General features: G+C 39.5%; 1 protein-coding gene across 2 annotated transcripts; it reads right to left on the bottom strand.

Moving 5' to 3' along the window:
- Nucleotides 1-3,036: 3,036 nt before the first annotated feature.
- LOC133990287 (rap guanine nucleotide exchange factor 4-like) lies at nucleotides 3,037-25,765 on the bottom strand. Of its 2 annotated transcripts, none has more exons than XM_062428555.1 (30): nucleotides 25,698-25,765; nucleotides 21,497-21,639; nucleotides 20,562-20,650; nucleotides 19,209-19,355; nucleotides 14,341-14,413; nucleotides 13,910-13,965; nucleotides 12,123-12,229; nucleotides 11,840-11,961; nucleotides 11,214-11,397; nucleotides 10,654-10,738; nucleotides 9,803-9,863; nucleotides 9,608-9,684; nucleotides 8,902-9,048; nucleotides 8,406-8,500; nucleotides 8,196-8,281; nucleotides 7,668-7,746; nucleotides 6,654-6,804; nucleotides 6,468-6,556; nucleotides 6,327-6,354; nucleotides 6,147-6,222; nucleotides 5,700-5,846; nucleotides 5,457-5,554; nucleotides 5,096-5,221; nucleotides 4,595-4,773; nucleotides 3,958-4,048; nucleotides 3,792-3,842; nucleotides 3,611-3,698; nucleotides 3,460-3,524; nucleotides 3,280-3,334; nucleotides 3,037-3,164 (listed from the first exon to the last, which is right to left on the bottom strand). In XM_062428555.1, exons 1-30 carry the CDS (start codon nucleotides 25,763-25,765, stop codon nucleotides 3,037-3,039), a joined length of 2,991 nt encoding a protein of 996 aa, XP_062284539.1. The 2 variants fall into 2 exon arrangements, with proteins under 2 accessions (XP_062284539.1, XP_062284540.1); XM_062428556.1 differs by having other exon boundaries at nucleotides 13,946-13,965.
- Nucleotides 25,766-25,806: the final 41 nt, after the last annotated feature.

Here is a 25,806-nt window from a genome sequence, read left to right as displayed (position 1 = left end):
GGAAAGAGAGAGAGAAGTTTGCTCGCTGTGAGTCAGTAAAAGTCAGCTGAAGGCATAGCCCCTCTGTCACTACTCCACAAGGTATTACATTGCCTGATAGTGGTGATCTAGTGTAACTGCAACACAAAGCAGACACACACACACACACACACACACATACACAGAGCGCAAAGATGAAGGGGAGGTGAGTGTCTGAGTGTGTCAAAGTTACGGGTTTGCACTCAGTGTGCGCACTCTGTCTGCAGCAGACACACTGTTCAAATATGGTCACTGGCATCCAGGGCATTCCTTCTTCCTGGATAACTGTGGCTATATAAAGCCCTACGCACACACACACACACACTCACACTCTCTCACACACACACACACACTCCCAACTCTAGCCTATAGCGTGTCAGACACAGTAAATCAGTTAGCAACAAGGATGACTGCCACAGATACCTAAATCCATCTCTCACACACTCTGCGTCTAAAAACACTCACGCACACTCACCAGAGAAGCCAGGCGGTGATATTGTGTTACTTAACCGGACAGGAATGACCCAGTGACATCATCAAGCAGGATAGCCATGCTGACATCACTGTGTAGGGACAGGTGAGATCAGCTACTGCATGGGAAGATAGGACACTTCTCGGTTGTTACGAGTAATCAAGCACAAGAGGAGACAACAGTGATTCACTGAATTAAAGAAACATGACTAAACGTCTGTTGGCAGCTCCCAAAAGCTGCTATGAATTATTACACCTCAGAGACAAATGTGTTAGGTTAAATGACCATCTTCCTGATTTTGAAACAATTTAGTGTTTTACTGTTGGTTCTGGATCTGATTTCAAGACAGTACTACATAACAGGTCATCATGAATCACCAAAATCTTGGTGACATCTTGTCTGCAGAAGTGGAAAGTTTGCTGTTAGGGTGATGTGAGAGAAAAGGTTATGAGGTTCATCTCCAACATCCAAATCTAAGAGGGTTTCCCCTCTAAACCATTAATATATGCTCCAAATTTCTATGTAATCTGGCTATAACTATTTTCTTGTGTTCAAAATGTATCATTTTAACTAAAAGTGGTGCTAAAGGAAGTTCACATGATGACTCTAAAAAGAGACAGATCCTATGATAAGCATAAATGCCACATGTTGCAGCGTGTACACAATGCATTCATATCTTGTGGATCACCACGCAAATGTGTGTAAAACATTTTCCTTTTGTGATCACTGAAAGCAAAGTGAGATCTTCCATTCCTATTTTACAAATGTTATATTTACATTGTGATGAATAGATAACGTCAACTCTTTAAAAAAAGTTGTCCCACAATTTAGTATCACGCTTACATAATGCTAACAGAATTTCAGGTCCTTCTACAGGTCAGTCTCCAAAATTTACAGATGTTCCTACACTTCCCAGAAAATAACTAAATACCTCAATGGAATCTTTCATTTGCCTGCCCATGTCTTTCAACCACAACTACTGCCCCTAACGCAGGCTTTCTATAAAAAAAATGTCTAACCTCCAAGTGATGTCATATAACTAATGTTCTAAGACTTGACAAAACTGCTCCCAGAGCCACAGAAGATATAGCACAATTGTTTTCACAGGCTGGGTAACACTCCCGGCAAGCAAATTGACTCTGAAATCACTGGAATGCTCCTTTAGTGTTCAGAGTATCAGAAAAGTCAGGGAATTTCAAAAATGTAAGTCAGAGTAAATCTCACAGCAGGCATTTCCGGAGTTAGTTGAGGTTAAGTGTACAAACAGACAGAACTGACAGATCAGCACCACCATGCTCAGTCTCCACCACTTGCTAGGAAAAAATACTTTCCGAAAAATGTCATCAAATCATTAGGACTGTTAAATTAGCTATTTTTATTTACAAGGCAGACTACACATACAGTACAGTTACAGACTGCTCTGGGAAAAGCAAGCCTCACAGCAGTTCGACTCACACCATCACATCAAAAGCTCCTGAGATCAAAGGAAAATTAATGACACTTGTCAAGAACACACTCAAAATCTACACCCACTTTTACAAAAAAAAGAAAAAATTTACACAGACTGAACACAACTGGTAGATGACAAAATTTCCCCTTGGATTATAAATTACTCTTATATTTTGTTTCTAGGATTAGTGCTTCAAAATCAAGTCTTACAGACAAAGGAGCACAATTTGGTTTTACAACTGACCTCAGAACAGATCCTACCAAGCAACATCATCATCTAGAATGATTCATATCTTTAGGAGTTTTACTCCGATGGAAAAATAAAATGTAACACTACATTGACAGATTTGAACCCTGCTTGTAACACCATTAGGGCTTTAATCCGGCTAATACTCTGTTGTGTAGTAAGTTTTTGTGTAGTGTCTAACTAGTTAAAGGACACTGATATTCATCTAAAGGACATCAAATCCTAAAAACTCTCAAAGACTTGGATACACTCATGTAGGTTATGAAATAAGTAAGTACTTCCAGATGTTATATGCGCCATATTTATCTGTGTATTTGTCAGGGAAAATGAAGAGTCTAGATTGCACTACAGATTGGATGGTTTTTGAGTAGGACCGTCAGAAGAGTAAAGGTTTGCTTTACAGGCAGGTAAAGTAATAGTTTGTAAACTAGGGCTCAGTTGGGGGTAGCAAGACATTACAGGACCCTTAGATAGAAATCCACTGTATAGAACACAAAACCTTGTTGAAGTGTAAGTTCAGTCATGCAGGATACTGATTCAAGTTCTATACATTACAGTTCTATCTAACAGGTCCCAAACAGTAACAGCTAGTACAGTATAAACCCTCGGTGTGGGGGCTGAGACACAGCGTAGCTGAACAATTTGTTTGTGTCCAGGAAGAAGAGGCTTTTAATGGCACAGTATCAGTCCTTTATCTGCAGTCCGTAATAGTGTTAGTGATTTGCTACTGAACGTCCAGTTGTGTTGAGGTTTGTTTTTTTTTCTTTTTGTTTCTTTGTTTTTTAATCCAGGTAACGTGTGTGTTTTTCTAGTCTCACAGAGAAGGCGATGGTGGTGGAAGATTTGGGGCTCATGTCCGCCGAGGCTCCAGCCTGTAGGAGAGCTGCGTCAATGCCCTCTGGTTGTCAATCACACAGAGCTTCCTAACGTAACCCCGGACCTCTGCCTGATTCTTGTTAGGTTGGCATATTTCAGGGTCTAATTCAGCAAGAGAAGAAATAGAATAAGAAGGGGGACAAAAAACATAAAAATATGTTTAAAATCTGCTTGTAAAGCCATCAAGTAAATGTGCTAATAAATGATATGCACTTACTGAAAGGTTGGCTTCTACAGTGCCTCACTTGCCGTATTGTGTTAGCTATAATACGCTGATGAAATAAGCACAAATGATAATATTACATCAAACTTGAGTGAAGAACAGTATGACTGTATTAAAAACATAAAACATCCCCAAAATGAATAAACAGCCCTTACACTGCGCATAGACACTTACCATTTTCTCAAAATTGACCATATTGTCAATGAATGTCTTGTTGCCTTCATGTGTAAATGTCATATCTGTAAAGAAATTCAAAACTTAACTACTGACATGTTTATCTCAGAGCTCATTCTTACATGATGCAGTGACTGATATATGGCCATACCTTTGAGAAGGAGCGGCATAAAGGGGATGATTGGTGGTTCCAGTTTGGTAACAGTAAGTCTGTACGCGCGGTGGTTTCTGGATGGGTCCTGACATCAAACATAACAAAATTGTCAAAGATAAATACTAATCTTAATGTACTATTTTTAATGTGTTTGAACTGACTTTGAGATGCAACTCACCATCATGCTCTCAAACTCAGCATAGAACTTCTTAAACTTGGTGGGGAGTTTCTAGTAAGAAAACAAGAAGACCTCAGTGACATGTAGTTATTTTAGGTGTACAGGCTGAATATCCAGAAAGGTCAATTTAATAATAGTGATTCATAATGTTTTAATTTAGCTTTACCTCCCATGTCTGGCTCAGTCTGCTGACAGCAGGGTTACTCATCCCCATAATGATGGCAAAGAATGAATTCAGGTTCTTAAATTCCCGACAACTATGGACACATATACACATATACACACATTCACACACAAGGAAGAAATAATCAATCCTGGTGATTCCAACAAAAATAATGCAGAGGAGGAATCAATCTAAATATAATATTATCGGTTGACATTTCTAAATAGGGTCTCTACTCATAATTATATATAAATAAATCAAGACTTTACTGATGCAAAGATGTTAGAAAAATTGCACTGCAAGTTCATACCAAATTGTGTCCCATGCACACTATTTTAATGGGGATAATTGCATTGTGAACCTCTATGCAGTTGCACCGATGGGAATCTTCCCATCCTAACACTTTACAGAGTAGTGTGTTGGCATGCAGGAGGTACGGGGTACACAGTGCAGTGGTGGTTTGTGACAGTTTTCTTTAATGTTTAACTAATTTGTCTATTGTGTGTGAAAATGATGTATGTGAATTGTTTTTGTCTATACTTTTGTACTGTCATTTGTTGTTGAAAAAGAGTGCTCAATCAGGCTACCTATTAAAATATGTGCAAATGATGTGAGACATTCACCAGCAGATCCTACTCACTGTGCAGCTATCTTGATGAACTTCTTGAGGAGTTGGACTCTCTTACTCAGCTGTCCACAGAGGCAGACTTCAGTGACCACCCACAGCTGAACCTGGTTGAACCTCCGCAGGAACAGGTCCATGTTAGCTGTGGTTCTTCTGAAGCTCTGGCGGCCAAACGTGTGGTAGAGCAGCTCATGCTGGGCAGAGCACGGAGAAGACAATAGCAGGTTTAGAGTAAATCCACTGGGCAGGTTCTGCCACCCTGCATCTATCAAACAGCAGTCCTACAGGGTTTTTTTATGACTAGCAATGCTGAACAAGAGTAGAAGGCCACATCTCTATGGTCTGATTCCATTAACTATTTATATTTTAAGACTGTCTTCAGCCAACAGTGATTTTGGACATTGGTCTTTTTCTATATGAGCATTGCACCATGCATTCACAGAGACTCACAGTAAGTTGTATCTATCATATAGTGTATGTACTGTATGCATGTGTGTGTAAGTGTGTGCATGCTACCTCATGTACACAGCTGAAGAGCTCCCAGTCAAACATTGTCATTTGATAAGCCAGGTCCTTAGAACTCATTAGCTCAAAAGTAGACATGGAGCTTGAAGAGGGCCCCTCCTGGTCTGGAAGAGGAGTCTGATGCACACAGTCCACAAATACACACATTTGTGCAAATTCATAAGAACTCACAAAAATACAGAGCAAAAGTTCAACTACATCATATTTTACTTTCCTTACTATACACATAAAGTGTATTAGTATAATATATATAATTAATCACCATCATAGCATAACCAAGAAAAGAATACATGCTGTTATATTTGATAAAGAAAACAATTCAAAGTCAACAATCGTAATAGTCGTCTCTTACCAGGCTGCCAAGCTGGTCTCGAGGACAGGCAAATAATCGACCGTTGATGCTCAGAGTAGAAAACACTGACACATCATTAGGCTTCAGGATTATTTTTTCTGTAACAAAAATGGGCAGATTTGAGCTTTTATGTGTTTCAATGCTGACTCAAAGACAGGATATCATTTACAAATAGCCACTGAAAAGACTGATAATCAAACTGTAGAAATGTTCTTTCACATCTAAAATAATCTGTCTTCTTACCACCTGCACAGGTGAGGTGGACCAACAGGAGCTCGTCAGTGGTACCAAGTTTGTCGGTCACAGCACTGATAACTTCCTTTCCTGTCGCCAATACAGCAACTCGGATAGTTGTGTAAGTGTGATCACTGCAGTACACCTTCAACAGGACTAAACACACAAAAGTAACAATTAAACACCATAACATGATATCTGACCTAATTTGTAATTAATTCAAACATAAATGTATAGCGTGAAGATGTTTTTGTCCACAGCAAACAACACAAGATTGAAAGTCTAAAACCTGGCTAGCAGTATAAAGGCTATAATGACCATTAAACCTCACAATGTGAACTTCTTATGGCCATACATCCACATTAGTCACTTACACAAATACTCATATTGTTTGAGGCAGCCACTGGCAGAGCAATACAAAAAAAGTTTTTAAATCACACAAACACTCCAACTTACTGTCATCTTGATTCCTGATGGCTTGTTTCTTCTGCAGCCTTTCCTCTCCGTCGCTGAATTGTCTTATAAGGGTTTTCTGTTAAATTACATGACACACTGTCTAATCAGCTTCCACATCATTATGCAGCTGCCATTTACTGCAACATGTAGTTTAGTATTGTCTTGTATGTCTTGGCATACCTTTTTTGTGGCTTTGGCTTCCTCTGAACTACAACGTGTAGAAGTGTGCAAACAAACAAATGACAGAATAAATAAATTGTTTTGGAGTTGTGACATAAAGCATACACGGCAAGTTTAATGTGCAAGAGCTAAGAAACATACTGTAGTTTGACGACTTTCTCCAGGTCAGGAACCAAGTCTTTCAGAGCTCTGAGCATCCGGGAATCGTTTGATAAACTTCCATACAGCTCCTACAGAAACAGAGAGAGGAGCAACCATAAATGATCCTGTACATATATCTGCAGAGGCATTGTTGTGTGCTGTGATTTACTGCATTTGAAAGCTTACCTCAAGGAAAGAAATTGCAGCAGGCTCCTCCTGTAGCAAGTATGTGTGTGTGTTCGCCCAGCGCAGGGCCAGAATGAGAGCTCTTCTCTTACTGTTGAGCGCATACTCCAACCTCTCCTGTTCAGAGCCAGGTGGAGATGCCGCATGGTAGGTGCACACAAGGTTAAAGATGAATACAAAGATGTAGATATTATCCTCCTAATACAGCAAACACACTGACAGACAATGATATCCAGTCGATATAAAGTATTATTACTGATCCACTGCTCAAAGCCGATATCAGCCAAGGAGCAACTACCACACCTGAAGGTTGAAATAACAACTACTACTTCTATGTTTTAATGGCAATTTTGAAATGTTTGTTCCAATAATGGGATATTTGGGCTCTAAGTTGAGTATAACTAGGGGAACATTTGCCTTGACTAACAGTGGGAGTTACTTGTCCACAACATCATGCATATTTGAATTTTTGGCCTCAGTAACTGACAGATGGCAACAACCTTTTTCAAAAACATATAGGTAAAGTCACTGCTGCTATATCCATATTTTTATGCAGTGAGGGTAGTTGAACATATGCTGCACAAATGCAGATTTCACTTGATTCAGACAAAGCAGAGACCTGTCTGTACCAAGCCAGTTTTACTGCAACTCTGCCACAAAAACAAATAAGAGAAGACCTTTGCAGATGGGATTACAACTTGTTACTATGGTGTGAAGACAAGATGTGCAGTCAGTGAGCAGTTCATTAGCATTGCTTCAGCTCTTCCATACAAGCACAACCAGTAAGTTACTCAATATGAGATGCAGTCAACACAACTGTTATAGTATAGTACAAACAATGGCCATATCAGTTCATATCTAGCTGGGGGTTTCAATATTACATTCTGGCTACTGTTATACATGTGCTAATGTATCTAAGAAATGATTGTTACATACAGTGCACAAATTTAAAAAAGGAAATACAGTATATACCAAGGCTATACAAAGCAAGAGAGAGAAAGGCAGAAAGGATATTGTGCCATGAGTAGAGGGCACAGCTGGCTGTTGGGCATGAAGACACAGTGCATGAGGACAAAATCATCCACTGCTGGGTCTAACATGAGAGAAGAAAACAGACACACAGCGAGAGGGAAGAGAGTCATAGGAGGGGAAAGGAAGGAAATTGAGTGCAAACGAATCAAGACGTTCAAAAGGTAGTGAAAATGCCTTTCATCATTAACCCATTTCATCTTGCTTATCTGTATATCCAACCATCTTTCAGTGTAATGGGTTTCATAGTGTCTGTACTATCTGCCACATTCAGCTTCGGTTTTTATTTAAGGGATTTAATGGAGGGTAAACCCACAGAAACTCTATATAAAACTAATGAATAGAAAACTTTAATATAAAGATAGAGTGAGTAAAAACACCTAAGCTAAAGTAAAAGACTGACATAAATCTGTTACATAGCATATAACTGAATAATACAAGTTTATAAAGATGTTATATAGAGCATATAATTCATTTCGCATTATAGTTTATTCATTTTTTCTGATTAGCAACCTGGTTCACTGTGATGTATGTCCATTCTCATGGTCTCCAGGAAGTGATCAAGAACCTTGTCTGGAGTTCCTGATATCACAGTGTACCTGTGAAAGGTGAGAAGATATGAAGACTATGAAAAAGCCCACATTTGAGAGACAGAGTCATAGAGACTGAGATGTGTAAGTACACTGTGCATGTGATACTCCACACAATGAAATAAACACATACTTGATGCTTCCCAGGGTGGAGGTTCGAGGACTCTTTTCTAACACCAGCACAGCTTGTTCATGCTCTTTCAAACGCACTGTGTTGGCTTCCACATCCTGTAAATACAACAAGAGGCATGTAAAAACAAAACAACATACTGTAGTATTACTGAATGCCATAAAAGAAAGTCTGGCATTTAAAATGTAATACAGCTCATCTGCCAGAGGAGGGAGACAAACATCATACTATAGTCATTGTAACACCAGCCACATGGTGTTGCATGATGCTTCAGATTGTCTGAATGAATGGATCTGCACCTGTTTTCCTTTCCCTTGATTCAGCTGGTGTTCAATGAAGTTCATCTGAACTCAATCCTATAAGTCAAAGACTTTTGACTCAGCAGTGACCTTGCAAAGTCACTGCAATAATTGACCAAAAGGAGTCATTCTCGCCTGTGTGAGACCTCACTTCTATCCTATCTGTGTCTGGAATAAATGTAGAGCTCTGATCTGCCTACCCTGAGTATCCTGTTGAAGTCTTCCTTGTCCACACGAAGGAAGTGGCAGTGGTCCTCTCTCAGAACGATGGAGGCAGCACGAGGTGAATCTGTAACCAGGGCCAACTTCCCAAAGTCATCACCCTCGTGGAGCGTACACACTACTCCCTGAGACAAACACATGCATGATTGCACACATAGGCAAACACTCACCCAAATACAAATACGCACAGACACAAACACAGTTTGCGAGTCATCTTAAGCCCTGAAGAAAAGTCAGAAAGCTGCATTAGCACTCACAAATGGGATGAATCATCTGTGCGTCTGTGTGTGTGTGCAGGGTGCATGTGTGCGCTAGTATGTATGTATGTATGTGATCGATGTGTATGCATGCAGAGGAAAATGTGCAGTACATTTGCGTGTACACTGGTTGTAAAGAAGTGTGTTGCTGTGTATTTGTGTATGCGTACAATCCCTTAAGCCATTTCATCATAGTGATGAGTCATAGTGAGCTGAGCCGAGTTTGCCAAACTCTGCTGGTGTTTCCCAGCCCCACAGGGCAGTTACTGCTGGTCTGCTCCATACAGACATGAGCTACACATTTTAATCCATTACATACAGATGAAATATTATCAAATGAAGCAGAAAAACAAACCAATGCTCATGTGTCAAATGCAGAATGAGCATGCAAGTAGATGAATGCATTCAAGTGTGCCCACAAACGCACCTTGCCATAGATAACCACATTCACAGAGCCCTTCTGGATGATGTACCATGACGTGCCCTCCTCCCCTTGGTTGAACACTGGAAGATAAAGAAGACAAACAAATATACTTCTACACACACACATATATAACACATACACATTCTGTAAACTACATACACAGATAAAAATGTATCCTAGGACAAAGCGAAGACCTACACACAGTTCCAGCTTTTGCGTGCGACTCGAAGATGACAACACTCGCCAATTCCCTCTTCACCTGCACACAAGAACACACTGTTTCAAAACTCTGATTATATTGGATTTCACTGCACTGCAAAAATATTGTTGAGAACAGAAAAATGCACAGATCAGGGTTTTTAAGGATTATTTAAAGTGACCTTGAAATCCTTGCAGTCCATAATTAACAGTCCTTAGTCCATAATTTTTGTCTCTTGAATATATACCTTTGCTCTCTATATCTGCTTGTGCTGTATGTTTTTAATGTATAAAACAGAATATACTTAAAATACCTTGCAAATTTTCCACATAAATTCATATTTTTAGCAGGTTGCACTTCATTTGATTGCAAAAACTGTTGTGCACAAGTATGGTGAAGTACGTCACATGGCGTGTTATGAGATTAAGTCTGCTGTACTTTATAAGCATTGTTGGAGTACTGACTAGAGGTCAGTGAGACTGAAAATAATACGCTAATATTATAATAATGTAAATATAAGCTACTAGTATAATTGCATGTAATACTTGTTCATGTAATACTGATTCTGTGAGGAAAGCTCTATATATGGAGCATGACAACAATAATAAAAACTATTCTAGGGGCCTATACAGACTTAAGGACTCCTCCACATGGTGACTGCTTGCCAACACAAGCAGATTATGTGTAAAACTATGTTCCATTACACTGGTAATAGAAATGCTGTAGTGTTAACAACCTCTCCCTATGGTCTTAAAACCAAAAAGACTGTAACAAGTGGTTCTGGTGAATAAAAGGCCTTCAAGGAAACTGGTACTGTCTCTTTAAAACAAAAGTGGATCAGCTGACTCACAGTGTTAGAGAGGTGAGCTAAGGCCTTGATGTGAAGCAGCTCATCATAGATGATCTCTAGGTCATCCCCTGTCCTCTGACCAGGCCTGCAGACACATACAGAGGATAGTCAGAATGAACTCACCATCAAGATTTCATGCACTTCACCTTTATTACCCTGCAGTAAAATTAGTGAGGCCACATTCTAATGCAGAAATATTATGGCTGGTTTGAAATAATTTGTTCAAATTCTTTCACATACTAATGTGACTCATTATAAATGCTCATTGTGGATTCAATTTAGTTAAATTTTCCAACTCTCCCGCATAACTGAAATAGGAAATAAATAATGTAATAAGGTGGAAGTGAAATGAGCTTTCTTGATTTGCTTGAAAAAACTATAAATATATTTAATGTTTTTAAATGTATTAAATCAATGTCTAAATCCAGAATACTGATTTACAGTATGTAATATCTTATTTTTAGTTTTCAAAGTGCAGCTTACAGCATGCAACGTGTTGTGCATTTGAATTGTAATACTAGTGTAATGTTAGTAATACACTATTATTGACTGTTACTGACGATTTCCTAAGGATCATGCGCAGCAGTGCGTCAGGGCCGATCTGAACAAGGAAGAGGATGGTCTCTGGCAGCTCTTCCTCACTTTCCCTCTTCTCCTCCTCACTAGGTAACGGTGTGTCCTCCTCTTCATCATCAAGAAATCGGTAGAACAGGTACTTGTCCTGGAAGCCCAGCTCCTGGTCCACTGAAGACCAGACGAGCACACAGGGTCAAAGCAAAAAGGGTACTCATACAAAACACAAGCATGCCTTTTTCAGCAATTGGAGATGTCTTTTATCGCAAAAGACATCTTTGAAATTCATATTCAATCCATATTTTATAGTCATGCCTAAAAAGCTCAAATTTTTTTCCACTCTGGTATTCACACTGATACTTTCACTGTGTTTTGATGTTCTGAGTCAATAAAGCCCATTCTGTGTCAATCTGTGACACTTAAAAATCTCAAAAGTTAGCGTCCAACTCATCCTCTGAATGGCACTTAATACAATACAAGGATATGAATATGTGAAGAATGACATGTTTCCTTCTCAGCAGCCTTAAAATACAGATTTGGTAGCTGACTACAGTCTGTCATTACAACTATGTAATGTGTGTACTATGATGGATAAAGCCAAAATGATAGTTACCATGATTAAGTACCCCTTCTTCCAGTAGTGCCTGCCACATCCCAACAGCATGGGATCGTGTGAGAACACAGGCACTCTGCAGCACCAGCCAATCCACCAGCTCTGTGCCGACACAGCACTGTCTGCAATACACACATTGCTTGAATATTAAATGAAGAGAAATTAAAAATAGCTCACCTATTTTTATCTCAACAAAATAGTCAAAAGTTCTCCCAAAGCCCTGGCATGTACTCATAATTGTGTTTAAACACACACAGTTGTAACTGCAGACGAACACTCTTACCTGTATGTCTTGAGGTGGTACTTCCTGTCCCGAATCATGTGCGGGGCTCTGGACAGGATGGCATTGCGGAGAACCTTTCCCGCTCTCTGCAGCTTCTCTGAGGGTATCTACAGAACATCAGAGAGAGGCAACTGCAATACTTACACAGGTAATACTTCTGATACTTAAGCTGACTCCAGGCTGTAACATTTATACAGACACAGGCAAGAGAAATATCATTCTGACACCACATTTTGAAGAAAAACAAAAAGCCATATCATTAGTGGACACAGAAATGGAAAATGTTTATAGCATGGACCCACATGAACATAACCCAACACCATAATTATTATCATCATACCATTTTTTGTAAAAGAACAGGACAGAATCAAATTATCCTCCCTAAAAACAGATAATTAATGTTTCAAACCTGAAGGGCTGAAACCTTGGTGTTTTTGTTTTGTAGAAATTTCCATGAGACGGTAAAGGCGAGACACATGAGATTTTTCCCATAGATTGGAGGTTGTGTGAAGTGCTGCCCAAGAAATATAACCCCAATCGGCCAGATGGTGGCACTATAACACCGAACTTTACCTATTGGCTTATGACTTTTGAACGTAAGTCTCACAAACTTTCAGTTTTTTTGTGGATTCTGTGGGTCCAGACAAATCCTCATATGTCACCCCCATATGGATAGATTTTCCTCTATGAATTAGAAATTGTTTGTCCAATCATTACAAAACACGCAGGATAAATTTCATAATAAGTTTGAACCAGGTGTATAAAACTATTTTGAATTCGCTCAACAGGTGGTCCCAACATTTCCAAACACTGCCTGGGCCTGGCGCAAATTTGGCCACAAATTAATGACAGTTTGTCCAAACATCACCAAACTTGGTCGATATTTGTAATTAAGCTTGATGGTACCTTCAACTTTTAACGGTCTGTGTTAGCTTTAATCCCAGAATCACCACTTGCAGCTATATTTTAATTATTAAATCTTGATTGATATGTGTGAAGTATGTGAATGTGTGTATCATACATATTTGTATGTGCATTATTCACTAATATCTATGTCAGGATATTTCCAGTTTGCCCACTGTTAGAAAAAAGCATGCAGTATAACACTATATAGCATTCATATCAGTAAAACTGCATCAAACACAGTACATGCAAGCAAACACATCCTATATAGATCACACCTGCATCTAAGACAGAGGAAAAGAGCAGATGTGTATACATTCACACAAGTGCTATTCAAAACAACAAAGGAAGGCATGCTAATTGGGCAGATGGGATCTTTCTTCTATGTGCATGCATTAGCCAGTATTAGCATAACTACAGAGGATCACAGCTGTGAGTCATCACTTGTCTCTGCTCAGAGAACACACACGCACACCTCCAAAATCCATTCTGACATTCTCAATCATTCACAGACATGAAAGTATGCAGCGGTTTACAATTTTACAGTGGTCAGTTCACTATATTCAGCATACTTTTGATTTACAATATTGAGTACAAAACATTGACAATGAACAACAACGACATCAGAATAACTACTAACCAAATACATCAAACATGAGACTAAAAACATGTTTGCACAACCCTCAATGCTCAGTCCCCACAGATAATCTGGCAGAAGCTATATTATATTGGTTGAGCGTTTGGTTCATTCATGCTTTGTGTGCCCTGAGGAAGGATACAGTTTATTTAAGGGATCAAGTCACCATGTGGAACTTCTTTTTACTTCTCATATGAATACAAGACAGACCTTCAAGTCCAAAGAGTTAGCTGGAGTGAGTATTTACCTTGTTGTGAGCTTTGTTTGCAGAGTCTGAGTTCATGTTGTCTTTGTCTGTGAGTCCTAAAGATAGAAATATTCTTCAGAATGGAAGATTTTCATCTGGCTGAAAACAAGCATTATGATTTTAAAATTGAAGATGGAGCACCTTAAAATTACAAATATGTAATGTGTGACTTTATTCCATGAAAATAAAATAAAAACAGATACAATGCAATGAAAAATATGGTCCATGTTGGATTATCCCATTCTCCAATGCTTCCTTTTTAAATTATTATACTTGTTTACAACCATTTTTAACAATCTATTTAGTTTTGGACCCCATTACTATCTTTACTGGTTCCTGTACAACTACACTCATATCCGGTAATGAACCACATCAGCAACATTTACTGCACAGCGTTTCTTTCATACAACTCTTTGTGCACATCTACTCACTATCATTGTTGGATCCACTCTCCATAGCTCCATAAGGAGGGGCCAACAGTCCAGCCAGGCTCTGACGATACTTCTGCAGGACCAAACACACAGACATACATCAAAGCATTTACACCTCAACTATTTTAATGTATCTGCAGTTTTTAGGCATCATTATCTAATAATCGTTAAAACCCATTACATTTCTCCTTCTGTCTTTCTCTGTCACACAATGTTACTTTCAAACACACACAGTGCAAATGCCCCTCAAAACAAAGCCCTTTGTACAACCAAGATCATTTACATGCAGAACAACTAACATTATATAACACACACACACACACACAACAGCATTCAAACCAGGGCTAGTGCGAACAGCCGAAGCGGCTGAATGTCTACAGATGCTGTCCTTACAGATGTTAATAACAGTAAAGTGTGTTCGCATTTCTGTAGCTGAGACACTGAAATACACACAGTAGGTAATTTTTTAACCTGACTGTGTCACTGCTCTTTTGTAAGGTCATTTCCCATGTCTTCTGAGGACTACCAGGAACACACACACACACACACACACACACACACTCACAAAGAAAGCGCGACACATAGCGAGCATCTGTTTGACCTAAAGACACAAACACATCCCCATCTATGTTTTTTCACACACAACCAGGAAGACAATAAAACTGTTATCCAGATCGCAATGTCAAGAAACAGCTGCTGGGACGTGCTAATTCCATTTTGTGAGAAGTCGGCAAAAATGAATAAAAGTAAATATCAGAGTAAAACACTATCTAGCTCACATGAACACTGAAAAAACTGTTGGCAAATAACCACAGACTACACACTGATACAGTTGAAGAGTCAAACTCACCTGAAGTGAAACACTCAGCTGCTTAGTACTGGAGGGACTAAAGCCCCAGAGAGCTGCCCTCTGCTCCTTTACAACTCACACACACGCCACCGGATGGCATCCTGCTCAAAACAGGCTGCTCTCTTCCTTTCTCTCTCTCTCTCTCTCTCTCGCTCACACACACTCAGTTGCCCGAGTCTGTTTCTACGTCTCTCTCTCTCCCTCTCTCGCTGTGGTCGAGCCAAGACCCGGACCACTTTCTCTCACAGGTTACCACGGTGATCTGAGTGTCTGTATGACTGAGCTACTCCAGTGGAGGAAGAGAATGAGGGCGGCAGGGGGAGAAAGAAAGCTACAGAGGAGGGAAAGAAAGGGGTAGTGAGGGAGAGGATGGAGCAGAAGGAAAGGAAAGAGGCTGGCAAAAGACACAACATGGCCAATAGAAGAGAGAGGAAGTGGGCAAGAGAAATATAGAGCGAGTGAAAGGGACAGAGGAGTAAATAAGGAAAGAGAAACACTCACAATACCAGGCCACCATAGTCCAGGGCCATGCAAACAACCAGCCAAGCATCAGCTGTAAGCTGTTTGATGAACTGTGTGTTTACATATATCTGTCAAAAACACATTTCACATTTACACTCGATTTATTCATCTCACTTCCACTAGCTGAGAATTATGGAACAGTGTTTTTTTCTTTCATCCTTTCATCAAACACATGACTGCATTCATCCTGTAGCTTTCTAGTCCTCGCCACACACAAACACATGCACACAAATTAGTCCGTGCACACACACATAAACACAAAGATCCTTTTACTATGAGCTGAATAAGATTCAAAAGAGGACAACCTCAGGCTATGCTTTCTGTTCTATGTCTACTGTCCTAAAATAGACAGCAGAGATGGAGATTGAGTGCCCTTAGTTGGTAAACACACACACTACAAGCTCAATAATAAGATAGCACAAATGCATTAATAACCAATTATTGTCCTATCTCGCATTTATGTGCCCCTGGGGTATAAAATGGAGGTATCAATTATCTGTAAACCCAATTTTTACTCAATGAATAATAATACTAATACGAATAATGATTATACAAAAGAGGCCTTTTTTCTTTTCCTTTTTTCCATGAATCACATTAATAGATAGAAAAAAAGTGTTTTGTATTGAGAGGACACTCACAGCAGAAAAGCCATGAAAACAACATTTATGGAGGGCCACACTGGTCATGATGGTTTGATTCCAGCAGCACACCTTTGTTTTGTGTCATACTCTCTCCACACCTGTTTCCTGTCTTTCTCTGCACTTTTAACTGTCAAATAAAGAAAACAAATAATGTTCACAAAATTATTTGATTCATTATAAAAACTGTTTTTGTAATACTGTTTGTGACCTGATGGAAAAGTTTATTTAAAGGGAGCCTTGGGTGCAGAGTGGCTAAAACTATATGCGGTATTACATTACAGACCTTTGTTACATGTCATCCCCCATTACAACCATGTTTCTTCTCTAGCTCTACTGTGACTATCATAAGGACTAAAAGTGCCAAAAAAAACTTTTAAAAGTTTATATTAAGCCAAAAGAGCCCAAAATCTTCATAACCAAAACCTTTAGTAAATGTAGTGTATGATGCATGATTCAATCAATGCATGGGTCACTGAAAATCTGAGTGCATATCTGTCCGCTGTTACTAATCAGAGCCGTAATATCGCCCCATATTCTCCTTGTCATCATTGAAGGAAAAACTCCAGAGATTATGTTTCACAGTGGCCAGTAGATTAGAAGCCTATTGAGTTAGTTCAGCTATAAATACTGAGACTATAAATTAAGACGTGTACATTAGTGAGTGTCCTTCAGCCTCAAGGCTTGATTTTATGGTGCTGACATATAAAATAATAAACTCAGTCTTTGGGTCCTGACTGTGTAGCTACAGTTAACCCAGTCACTGCTCTGCAGGGCCTCTCTCTCTGAAAGGGACCCTGGGAATGAAGAGCCCTTGGAGAGGTCTAACTTCAACAAGGAGGCCCACAGAGAGGCAGCTTCTACTATGCAAACTCTCTAACAAGATGCCTGTGTCGAGGCCAAAGCCATGTTGCTGAGTATTGTTTCTATGCAGAGTTTGCAATATCTGATACATCTGCTGACAATGACTTTTTATATTCTGGAGAAGAGTCCTTTACTTTACAGTTTTATTGATTTCTATTCTCTTTGGTACAATGCACAGCATTGTGTTTTATTGATACTGAGGTAGACTAATATTCAGCAGGAATATCAATACCATATCTTACTCACTGAAATGACCCCAGTGCATAACCTTTACCTGCTATAAGGGGGGAAATGAGTTGAATGCTGCAGTGTCTGTTTGTAAATACTCATCATAAAGAAGCTCACTTTTCAATATTAAAATTGCTCTGTGAAGCGAAACAATTTTATTTCTGTATTCAAATAATTAATTTTGAGTCACAGAGAGACTTTCCTGTGCAGCAATAATTGTTTTTGCACTTTTATTTTACTAATATCTAAGACCTCAATGATTTCTTATAATTAAAAACACTGTATGTGATTGAGGGGGTTGGGGCATGTACTACTGAAACTAAATGTGGATATAAATTTGTGATTTCTTTCAAATCAAATTTAGCCCATATATCATTATGTGCTGATGGCTTAAAGACATGAGGAATGTGATTTTCCTTTTGAGACAGAGCGCTCTAATTCTCTAATCCTTATCATTAAATTGTAAAAAATAACAATCTACAGATATTTCTTTTTTACTCACATTCCTTATCTCAATAGGCTACTTTTAACTTTTTTGTCATAACTGCAAAAGCACAGGTATAAATAATTATGTTAATTACTGGAATGGAAAGTTACAGGACTGGAGCTATAATTAATGTTTATAATTACACCTGTGTTTTTCCTTCAGTGAGAAGTCTAAATCTCTCTAAAATGTTGCTAGGTCCACATTGGACACACTTTTGCTTACAGAACTGCCTTAATTAATTGGTATCATTCATCAGAGATTTTGGTCCATATTAACATGATTGCATCAAGCAGTAGCTGCAGATTTGTTGGATGTACATTCATGATGTGAATCTCCCATTCCACCACATCCCAAAGGTGTTCTATTGGACTGAGATGTGGTGGCTGTGGAGGCCATTTGAGTAAGGTGAACTCATTGTCATGTTCAAGAAACCAGTTTGGGATTATTACTTTGTCACATGGCACGTTATTCTGCTGGAAATAGCTGTTAGAAGATAGGTACACTGGACATGGTCAGTAACAGTACTCAGGTTGGCTATAGCGTTTATGATGCTTGGTTTGAACTTTAGCAGATCATCTTGATCATCATGTCTACATGCATAAATGCATTGAGTGCATTGCATTTGTGTTAATGAGCAGTTAAACGGGTGTACCTAATAAAGTGCCCAGCAAGTGTATTATTCCAACACAATAAAAAAGTCTAGATCTCAACTATCAGTCTCAATCCTGACCACAGCTGTTTCTTTATGTTCTATTGTATCCATGATGGTACAGTGACTTGTCTTTTGATGTGATGTGCATCTGAGCTGAACTGTAAAAAAATAAAAAATAAAAAAAGCTGCCATGGATTCTCTGCACTTATCATTTCTAGATTCCCTTGTTTGTATTGTAAAGGCTGCAATACACCACAACAGGCTGTGAAAACAATAGACTTCTAATATTACACACGAGCACACACAGGCATGTGTTGTACATACACATTCTCTCACCCTCTCTGTACCTTTAAAATCATTTTGAGAAATGTCACCTTAGGTGTCTATCCAATAGGTGGAACCGAAGGCACTGTTATGGTGGACAGCCCTCTTGTGGTTAAAGGGACAACTACAATAGAAGGTTATCTGAACAGTGCAGTCTTAAAAAGGAAAGTGCTTTCCAAGATAGAAAACCTTTAGGTACGCTACCAAAACAGAGTTCATGGTGAATAATGAAGTTCCAGCTTATACTAACAGCTGCATATAGTACCCCACAGAGCTTTTTAAAAGTTTCTCTCTCTGTCTCACCTCCCAAAGGGTCTTGAACTCCCTCTGTTCGATTCGAAGCAGCTCACTGGTCTCTCTGCTGACAATGGTAGCATGGCGTGGTGTGTTGTCCAGGATGGACTCCCCAAATGCTGTGCCAATCCCCAGAGTACAGATGGCGACAGCATCCTGCACACAAACAAACAGCCATTGGTTGATTAATCATGGGACAAAAAAATTAATTTTGACAATAGAGTAATGGTTTAAGTAATTTCGTAAGCAAAAATGTCAGATATTTGCTGGTTCTAGTTTCTAAAATGAGAAGAAAAATTAGGCTTTTCTTCATCATACAGTATATGATAGTAAACTGAATATTTGGGGGATTTAAACTGTTGCTAGGGCAAACAAGACATTTGAAGATTTCACTTTGGACTGTTGAAAATTACAATGGCCATGTTTCAGTTTCTTCTGAAATTTGGGTTCCCTAAATCAAGAGAATAATCAGCAGATTAATCGATAATTCAAATAGTTGTTAGTTTCAGCCTTACACAACATATGTATATATTTGAACAAATGCTTGTTTGAGAATACATGTGTTGGAGACAATCAGTGCTGCTGTGAGACTACACACAGCAGTAGCAGTGATATATCTGAAGGTGTGCTTTTGAAAATGGACAGACATGGAAAGCAGACAGATTAATATATGGTAATGGATGTAAATCAATTCATATATGAGAGACCTGACACTTTAAGTAAAATATCTCTAGGTGCTGGATATAGTTGGACAGGCTAGTGACAAGCAAACACACACACGTAATGTCCACTGATTTACAGCAGTGTTCTTAATGCTATGAAAACCTTTTCAGCTGTCCAAACTGACATTTCAAATATAGCCACAGAAACTAGGCCACCAATGGCACTTTAGGGCTACATACATGAAAAGGACGTTTCACAATAAAAGGGTTTCTTATCTCCGTTTTTCACCAGGAACAAATCCTCTCTCCTCTCCCACATGTCATTCTTCTCCTCTACATGTACAGTATAACCCTATTTTCACACTCTTCTATAAATGGTGTAGCAAAAAGCATAACCCTCAGAGGACCTGTTTTCTGTGCTGTGGCCGCTTTGCTCCAGCAAATGTAAGCATGGAGACATGAGTTAATGTAGTAGAACAATGTCAGCATTCAAGAGAGTTGTACAGCCTGGATCTTCACAGAAAAGGTTATGATAGAAAATAGTACAAGAGAAGCAGAGAATGGCTGGCGTTAAAATGGTGCATCTTCAATAAAAATAGAAAGGAAATTACAGAATGCATCAAGTTGTGTTCCTAAACCTAAATTCAATTAATTATTCATTCATTCATTGAAACTCATGAACTTGAACACCTGATCTTACCTGGTGGTTGGCGGTTTCTGACACTTTCACATCTAGGGAGCCAGAGAGAACAGCGTACCAGCTGGTGCCAATGTCTCCCTGTCGAAACACTGTGGACAGTATTGTAACAACATTTACATTTCTCTTAGTGGACACACAGCACATTCATCAACACTTATGCCACATGTATATCAATACTACATTTGGTTTGCTGCTGTAGTTGAAATGTTTTACAATACTGCTCGTTGCATTTTTGAATACAGTTATATATGATTACAAAATGTTTTTTCTTTCAAATCGTAGACAATATTTTCAAACCTTCCTCATATTTGCGAGATACAGACAGTGTTAGATAGCGTTACATGATCCGGTGTGAAAAGAATGACTTACATGTGTGTTTTGATGTTGTGCTGATAATAATTTTATAAGAAAAGATACCTTTTTCAAAATGGTAGAAACAACATTATGGAAAATGTGTATCATCTATCCCCAAAAAAAATAATGGTAAAAATACATACAATAGGATTAATGCTGGAAATGTTAGTTAGTTAATCAATTAGTTGATAGAGAAATAGCCGAGAGCAATTTTGATAATCAAAGCATTATTTAAGTCAAAAAGTTTTGGACAGTTGAACAAACAAAACAAACTTTTTGAAGATGTCACCCTGGGCTCTGGGACTATTTATGTGACAGATCACGCAATAATGAAGTAATCTTCAGGGCAATACTAATATGTGGTAACATTGATATCCTATACTGACTGTTAAAATAAGGTTTGCAATATTTGTGTATGGAGTGGTATGTACACATTAATTAAAATGATCACAGTATTTTGAAGTATGATCCACTGTAATGCAAAGAGTCAAATCGACCAAAAACATCAATATACTGTCATACTATATAATGATATACTGTACTGTATATTGATGTGCGTGTATGTGTGTGTATGTACATACATGTGATTCCTTTCTCCAGGCATTCATAGAAGGCACAGGCACAGATCTGCAGTAAAAGCGGTGGTGGGAACCTCTGGAAGGCTTTGACTTCTCTCAGTCTGGTCAGAATAATATCCACATCCTCTCCTGAGCGCTCTGCAGGCCTGTGCACAGAAGACCAACCACCAGATCTAACATGAGGTGTTTAACCATACCAGAAGAATTGCATGTTTCAGCCTGAACTGCTACATAACCATTTTAAACATAATGATTAAATGTATGATGTAACTTGTTCATAGTGATATTTATCTATATCAAGTGAGACCATTTTTGCATGAAGGGTAAGATCGGAATCAAAAACTTAATTTGGAAGATGGTGAACAATTACGTTAAATATTTACAACATCAACAGAAGGCAGTTTCATTGTTTTGGTGCTATCTATGTATTTGTGTGTGTGTGTGTGTGTGTGTGTGTGTGTGTGTGTGTGTGTGTGTGTGTGTGTGTGTGTGTGTGTGTGTGTGTGTGTGTGTGTGTGTGTGTGTGTGCGCATGCTGATTTCATTGTCCTGTGGTATTTTAGCAATGACAGTGGAGAGCTGCAGCCGCTACTTCTCTCAGCTCAGACCCCCCACTGGGTGTTGATGTAAGATCTCATTTGTACTAGTGCCGTTTCTAATACGCTTAAATCTGAGCGCACACACACGCACAAGCACATCTTGTTGGACATCTATGCGGGCGCACAGACACGAGAACAAACAGAAGTTTAATCTGAGAGCTTAAACATTCTGTTCTGCGAATGTGGTGGTGAAACACTACAGAGCTGAAACAGCTCAGAGTAACACAATGCAGTTAGCACCATTCATTCATTTTCCCTTGCTAGTGACTCATCCTTACACGTGCATGTGTGTACTGTGTATGTGTGTGTTCATACAGACTAGCTAATGCACTGTGGTCTTCTTCCTTCGCAGCCGAGAGGCTGTCTATCCCCTCTCCTCCTTCATCTCCTTCCTCTTCCCTCACTCTCAGCTCTCTCTTCTTTGTATGCCTCCACTAAACAGTTCTCTAATCTCTATCCCTTTCTCTCCTCTCTCAAGATTTGCCTGTTTCTCTCTGGGACATGATAGGCAAGATGGAAAAGAACTAATGACCTTCTTCTTTAAGCTACCCATTTTCTCCTCTCCATTACTGGTGCATTTACTTTTGCCTCCATCCATTAAATCCCACCACTAACAGACCCTCACGTACTATCCTCCCATTATTATCCCCTTACTTCTGCTTTGCAAACTCACAGGCAGTGATGACTCCCCCTTTACCAACACGCACATATATATGCAATGATAAATATACACACATTTGTGTCCCTGAGCGGTGGATTGTCCTCAGCACCAAGGATGGTACTCCCAGATAAACACAGACTACGCCTAAAGGGCTGCACAGTACAACACATCTTCCAGTCCCACAACATCTGCCACGAGCTCAGGGCTATTACAGATGGGTCTTTTTTCTCTCTTTTTTTGGGTCTGACTCATCCTCCCATCATCCACCTCCTGCCCGCGTATTGGCCCTCGGTGCTCCGACAGAGCATCATATCCCTACGTAGGCTGGGTTATTGGTTTAGACAGGTGGACTCCCACACACTGCAACAGGGAGAGACAGGGAGGTTAACTCTGCAAGGTTGAATGGGTAATACAAGCTTCACCCTTCACCTATATGTCTGCAATGAAACTGTTAAGATCTGTCAGTTATAATCCCCTGGTTAATGCCTTGTTATCTTGTTCTTTTTTCGTTTGTTGTCCTGTTCTTGCTCGCTCCCTGCCTGTCCAAAGGAATCTGCCTCCCCCATTGGTGTGAGACGGATGTGACCTGAGAGCTGTGCACCTTATCTCACTCTCCCCCCATCTCTCTTTTCTCTCTTCCTTGACTTCCCCTTCCTCAGCCTTTTGCCCCCACTGTTCATGTCAGCCAAGATCTCAGTTTTCAACTTCAAATGATGACACACACACACACACACACACACACACACACACACACACACACACACACACACACAGACACACACAGATATACGACTCGATTTACTAATCCACTGTCAGGACGCACTGAAAAGAAAATGGAGAGACACCAGAAGGTGCTGCAGATTGTTTTAGGAAACATCCATCTGGAAAATTCCAGACAAATACATCATAGGTTAATTTGTAGTGGCCAACAAAAATGTCAGACAGCTTCAATACAAACAGATTTCCCAAGCTGGCGGATTAATATATTACTGTATCACTTGAGACTCTTGTATGTACACACTTCTCTTAACACCCATCTGCACCACCACAAAACAACCTGAGAACCCATAAAAAACACTGAATATATCAGAATAAACACAGCCTACAATTAAGTCAATTATAAATTACTCACTCTTGACATATCTGCAAATTGTCTAATATATTGTTTGTATGAGACAATGCATTTATCTCGAAAGACCACTTATTGTGATCTGAAAGTGTGAGAGCTGCCCAAAACGCCCTGCTCTCCCATTTCTCTGCAGTAAAGGGAACATAAACCTCATCTGGCATCTGTGCTGGTGTCTTGTGTATTGACTGGACCCTTTACCACCTGCCCGAGGCAAAACTGAACAGATCATATCTCACATACTTCACGCTCAATGGCAATAAATGTCTATGGACAGATACATTAGAGACAGTCATATCTTAACCTCTGTCTTTCTTTACTTCATCTCCCTCCACCCTCATCGCCTCTTGCTCTTCACTTGCTCACATCAACAGCTACTGTAGATGAAAACTCCCAAACACACACACACACATTGCTGGATATTGATTAAATAAGAGGCGCATAGCTGAGGAGCACTGAGTGCTATACAATGAGATCCCGTCCAATCTAATCTGTCCTCACTGACACCCATCTACTACTGCATGTGGCCTGCTGTTGGGTGGATGTTTTCATCCTAAAGACCAAATAAGACAGACTTTTAGCACAGGCATCTATTGCTTGATTTTATATCCCAAATCCAACAACAAACACACTCAACTACCGCTCAAACAATTAATCTTGGCAAACATTACTAAAATGTAGTGGCTCAGCTTCTCAAATGTGAATATTTGGTGAGTTTCTTGGTTGTTTTTTATGACAAAAACAAACAAGCTGAAGATGTCACCTTTGGCTGGTAGAACTATGACGGTCATTTTTTAATAGGCAGAAATATTGAGCTAGGAAAGGAAATTGGAAAGAATACTCAAGAATGAAATAATACTAACCTCTATCAATGTCACATTATTCTAGCACACTGTATTTAGGTGATGGTGAGAAGAGAAGATGGTATGTTCACGTTGCTCATGGTAACGTGAGGATGTCTCATAGTGAGGTGTGTACTGTATGTGTGGGTGTATGAGCTCTTAGGGGTGTTGGTCGGCATTGTTTCAGGTGTGAAGTATATCATCTTCAGTGATTAGTGCATAGCTGCCTTTTCATTTTGTTTATTTATTTATGCCTAATACACCCTCTCCCTTAGATAGTATGCTTTTTTAGCACAGTGCGACAGGAGAGGACCTTTAACATTAAGTGGATATTGGACTATAAGGTTTTCTAAACCAGCTAAATCTTAAAGTAGCTTCTGAAATGGGAAATGAACATAAGAGTTGTTAATGTCCTGTAAATTGGCTGCTCAGTTATTCTAACCTGTTCAGTCAGACCAGACAAACCTCAGCCTCACATGCAGCAAGCATGGAGACAGCTGCCTCTAATCCTTATTCTGAGGAAACATCCACCCTACTCAATGGTATTTCTATCGCTAAAAACGTACAACTATTTGGTTTAAGCACACAGACATAAACCATGTGAGTCTAATCACCATCTATTTCAACCCATGCAGTGCAGAGACATCCCGGTGAACCTCGAAGCCACCAACGCCTTTTTGACCGCGGTGATACTAATCCACTATTATAATATATATATAATAAAAACAGGGTGTATTTTGTTAAACACTGCAGCCTTTACGATCACTTGGCATGCGGGTAATATTAGCTAAAACTGGCGATTATCTTCAGTAGCCTATGCCAAAAAAAAGAAATAAATAGAAGGCGCATCGCGTTATTATTGCACACTCACACACTGAACACGCAGGCTCCGACTAATCACGTTGACGCGGATGAATGAAGAAGGTTTGAGAAATCACAAGCATGTGAAGTGCATCGTGGAGTGTGTGTTCACCGACCTTTTATCCAGGCAGCAGATCCACTCCGCCGATGGGGACAGGCTTGGGGACGTCTGCACCGCGACCATTTTCTCCGGCCGTGTGTCGATAGTGATGCTACCGGAGGAGG

This window comes from Scomber scombrus, chromosome 11 (genome assembly GCF_963691925.1).
Source record: "Scomber scombrus chromosome 11, fScoSco1.1, whole genome shotgun sequence".
Classification (NCBI taxonomy): domain Eukaryota; kingdom Metazoa; phylum Chordata; class Actinopteri; order Scombriformes; family Scombridae; genus Scomber; species Scomber scombrus.
The sequence above is the reverse complement of the archived record's forward strand: the minus strand, read 5'-3'. Positions and strand labels throughout refer to the sequence as shown.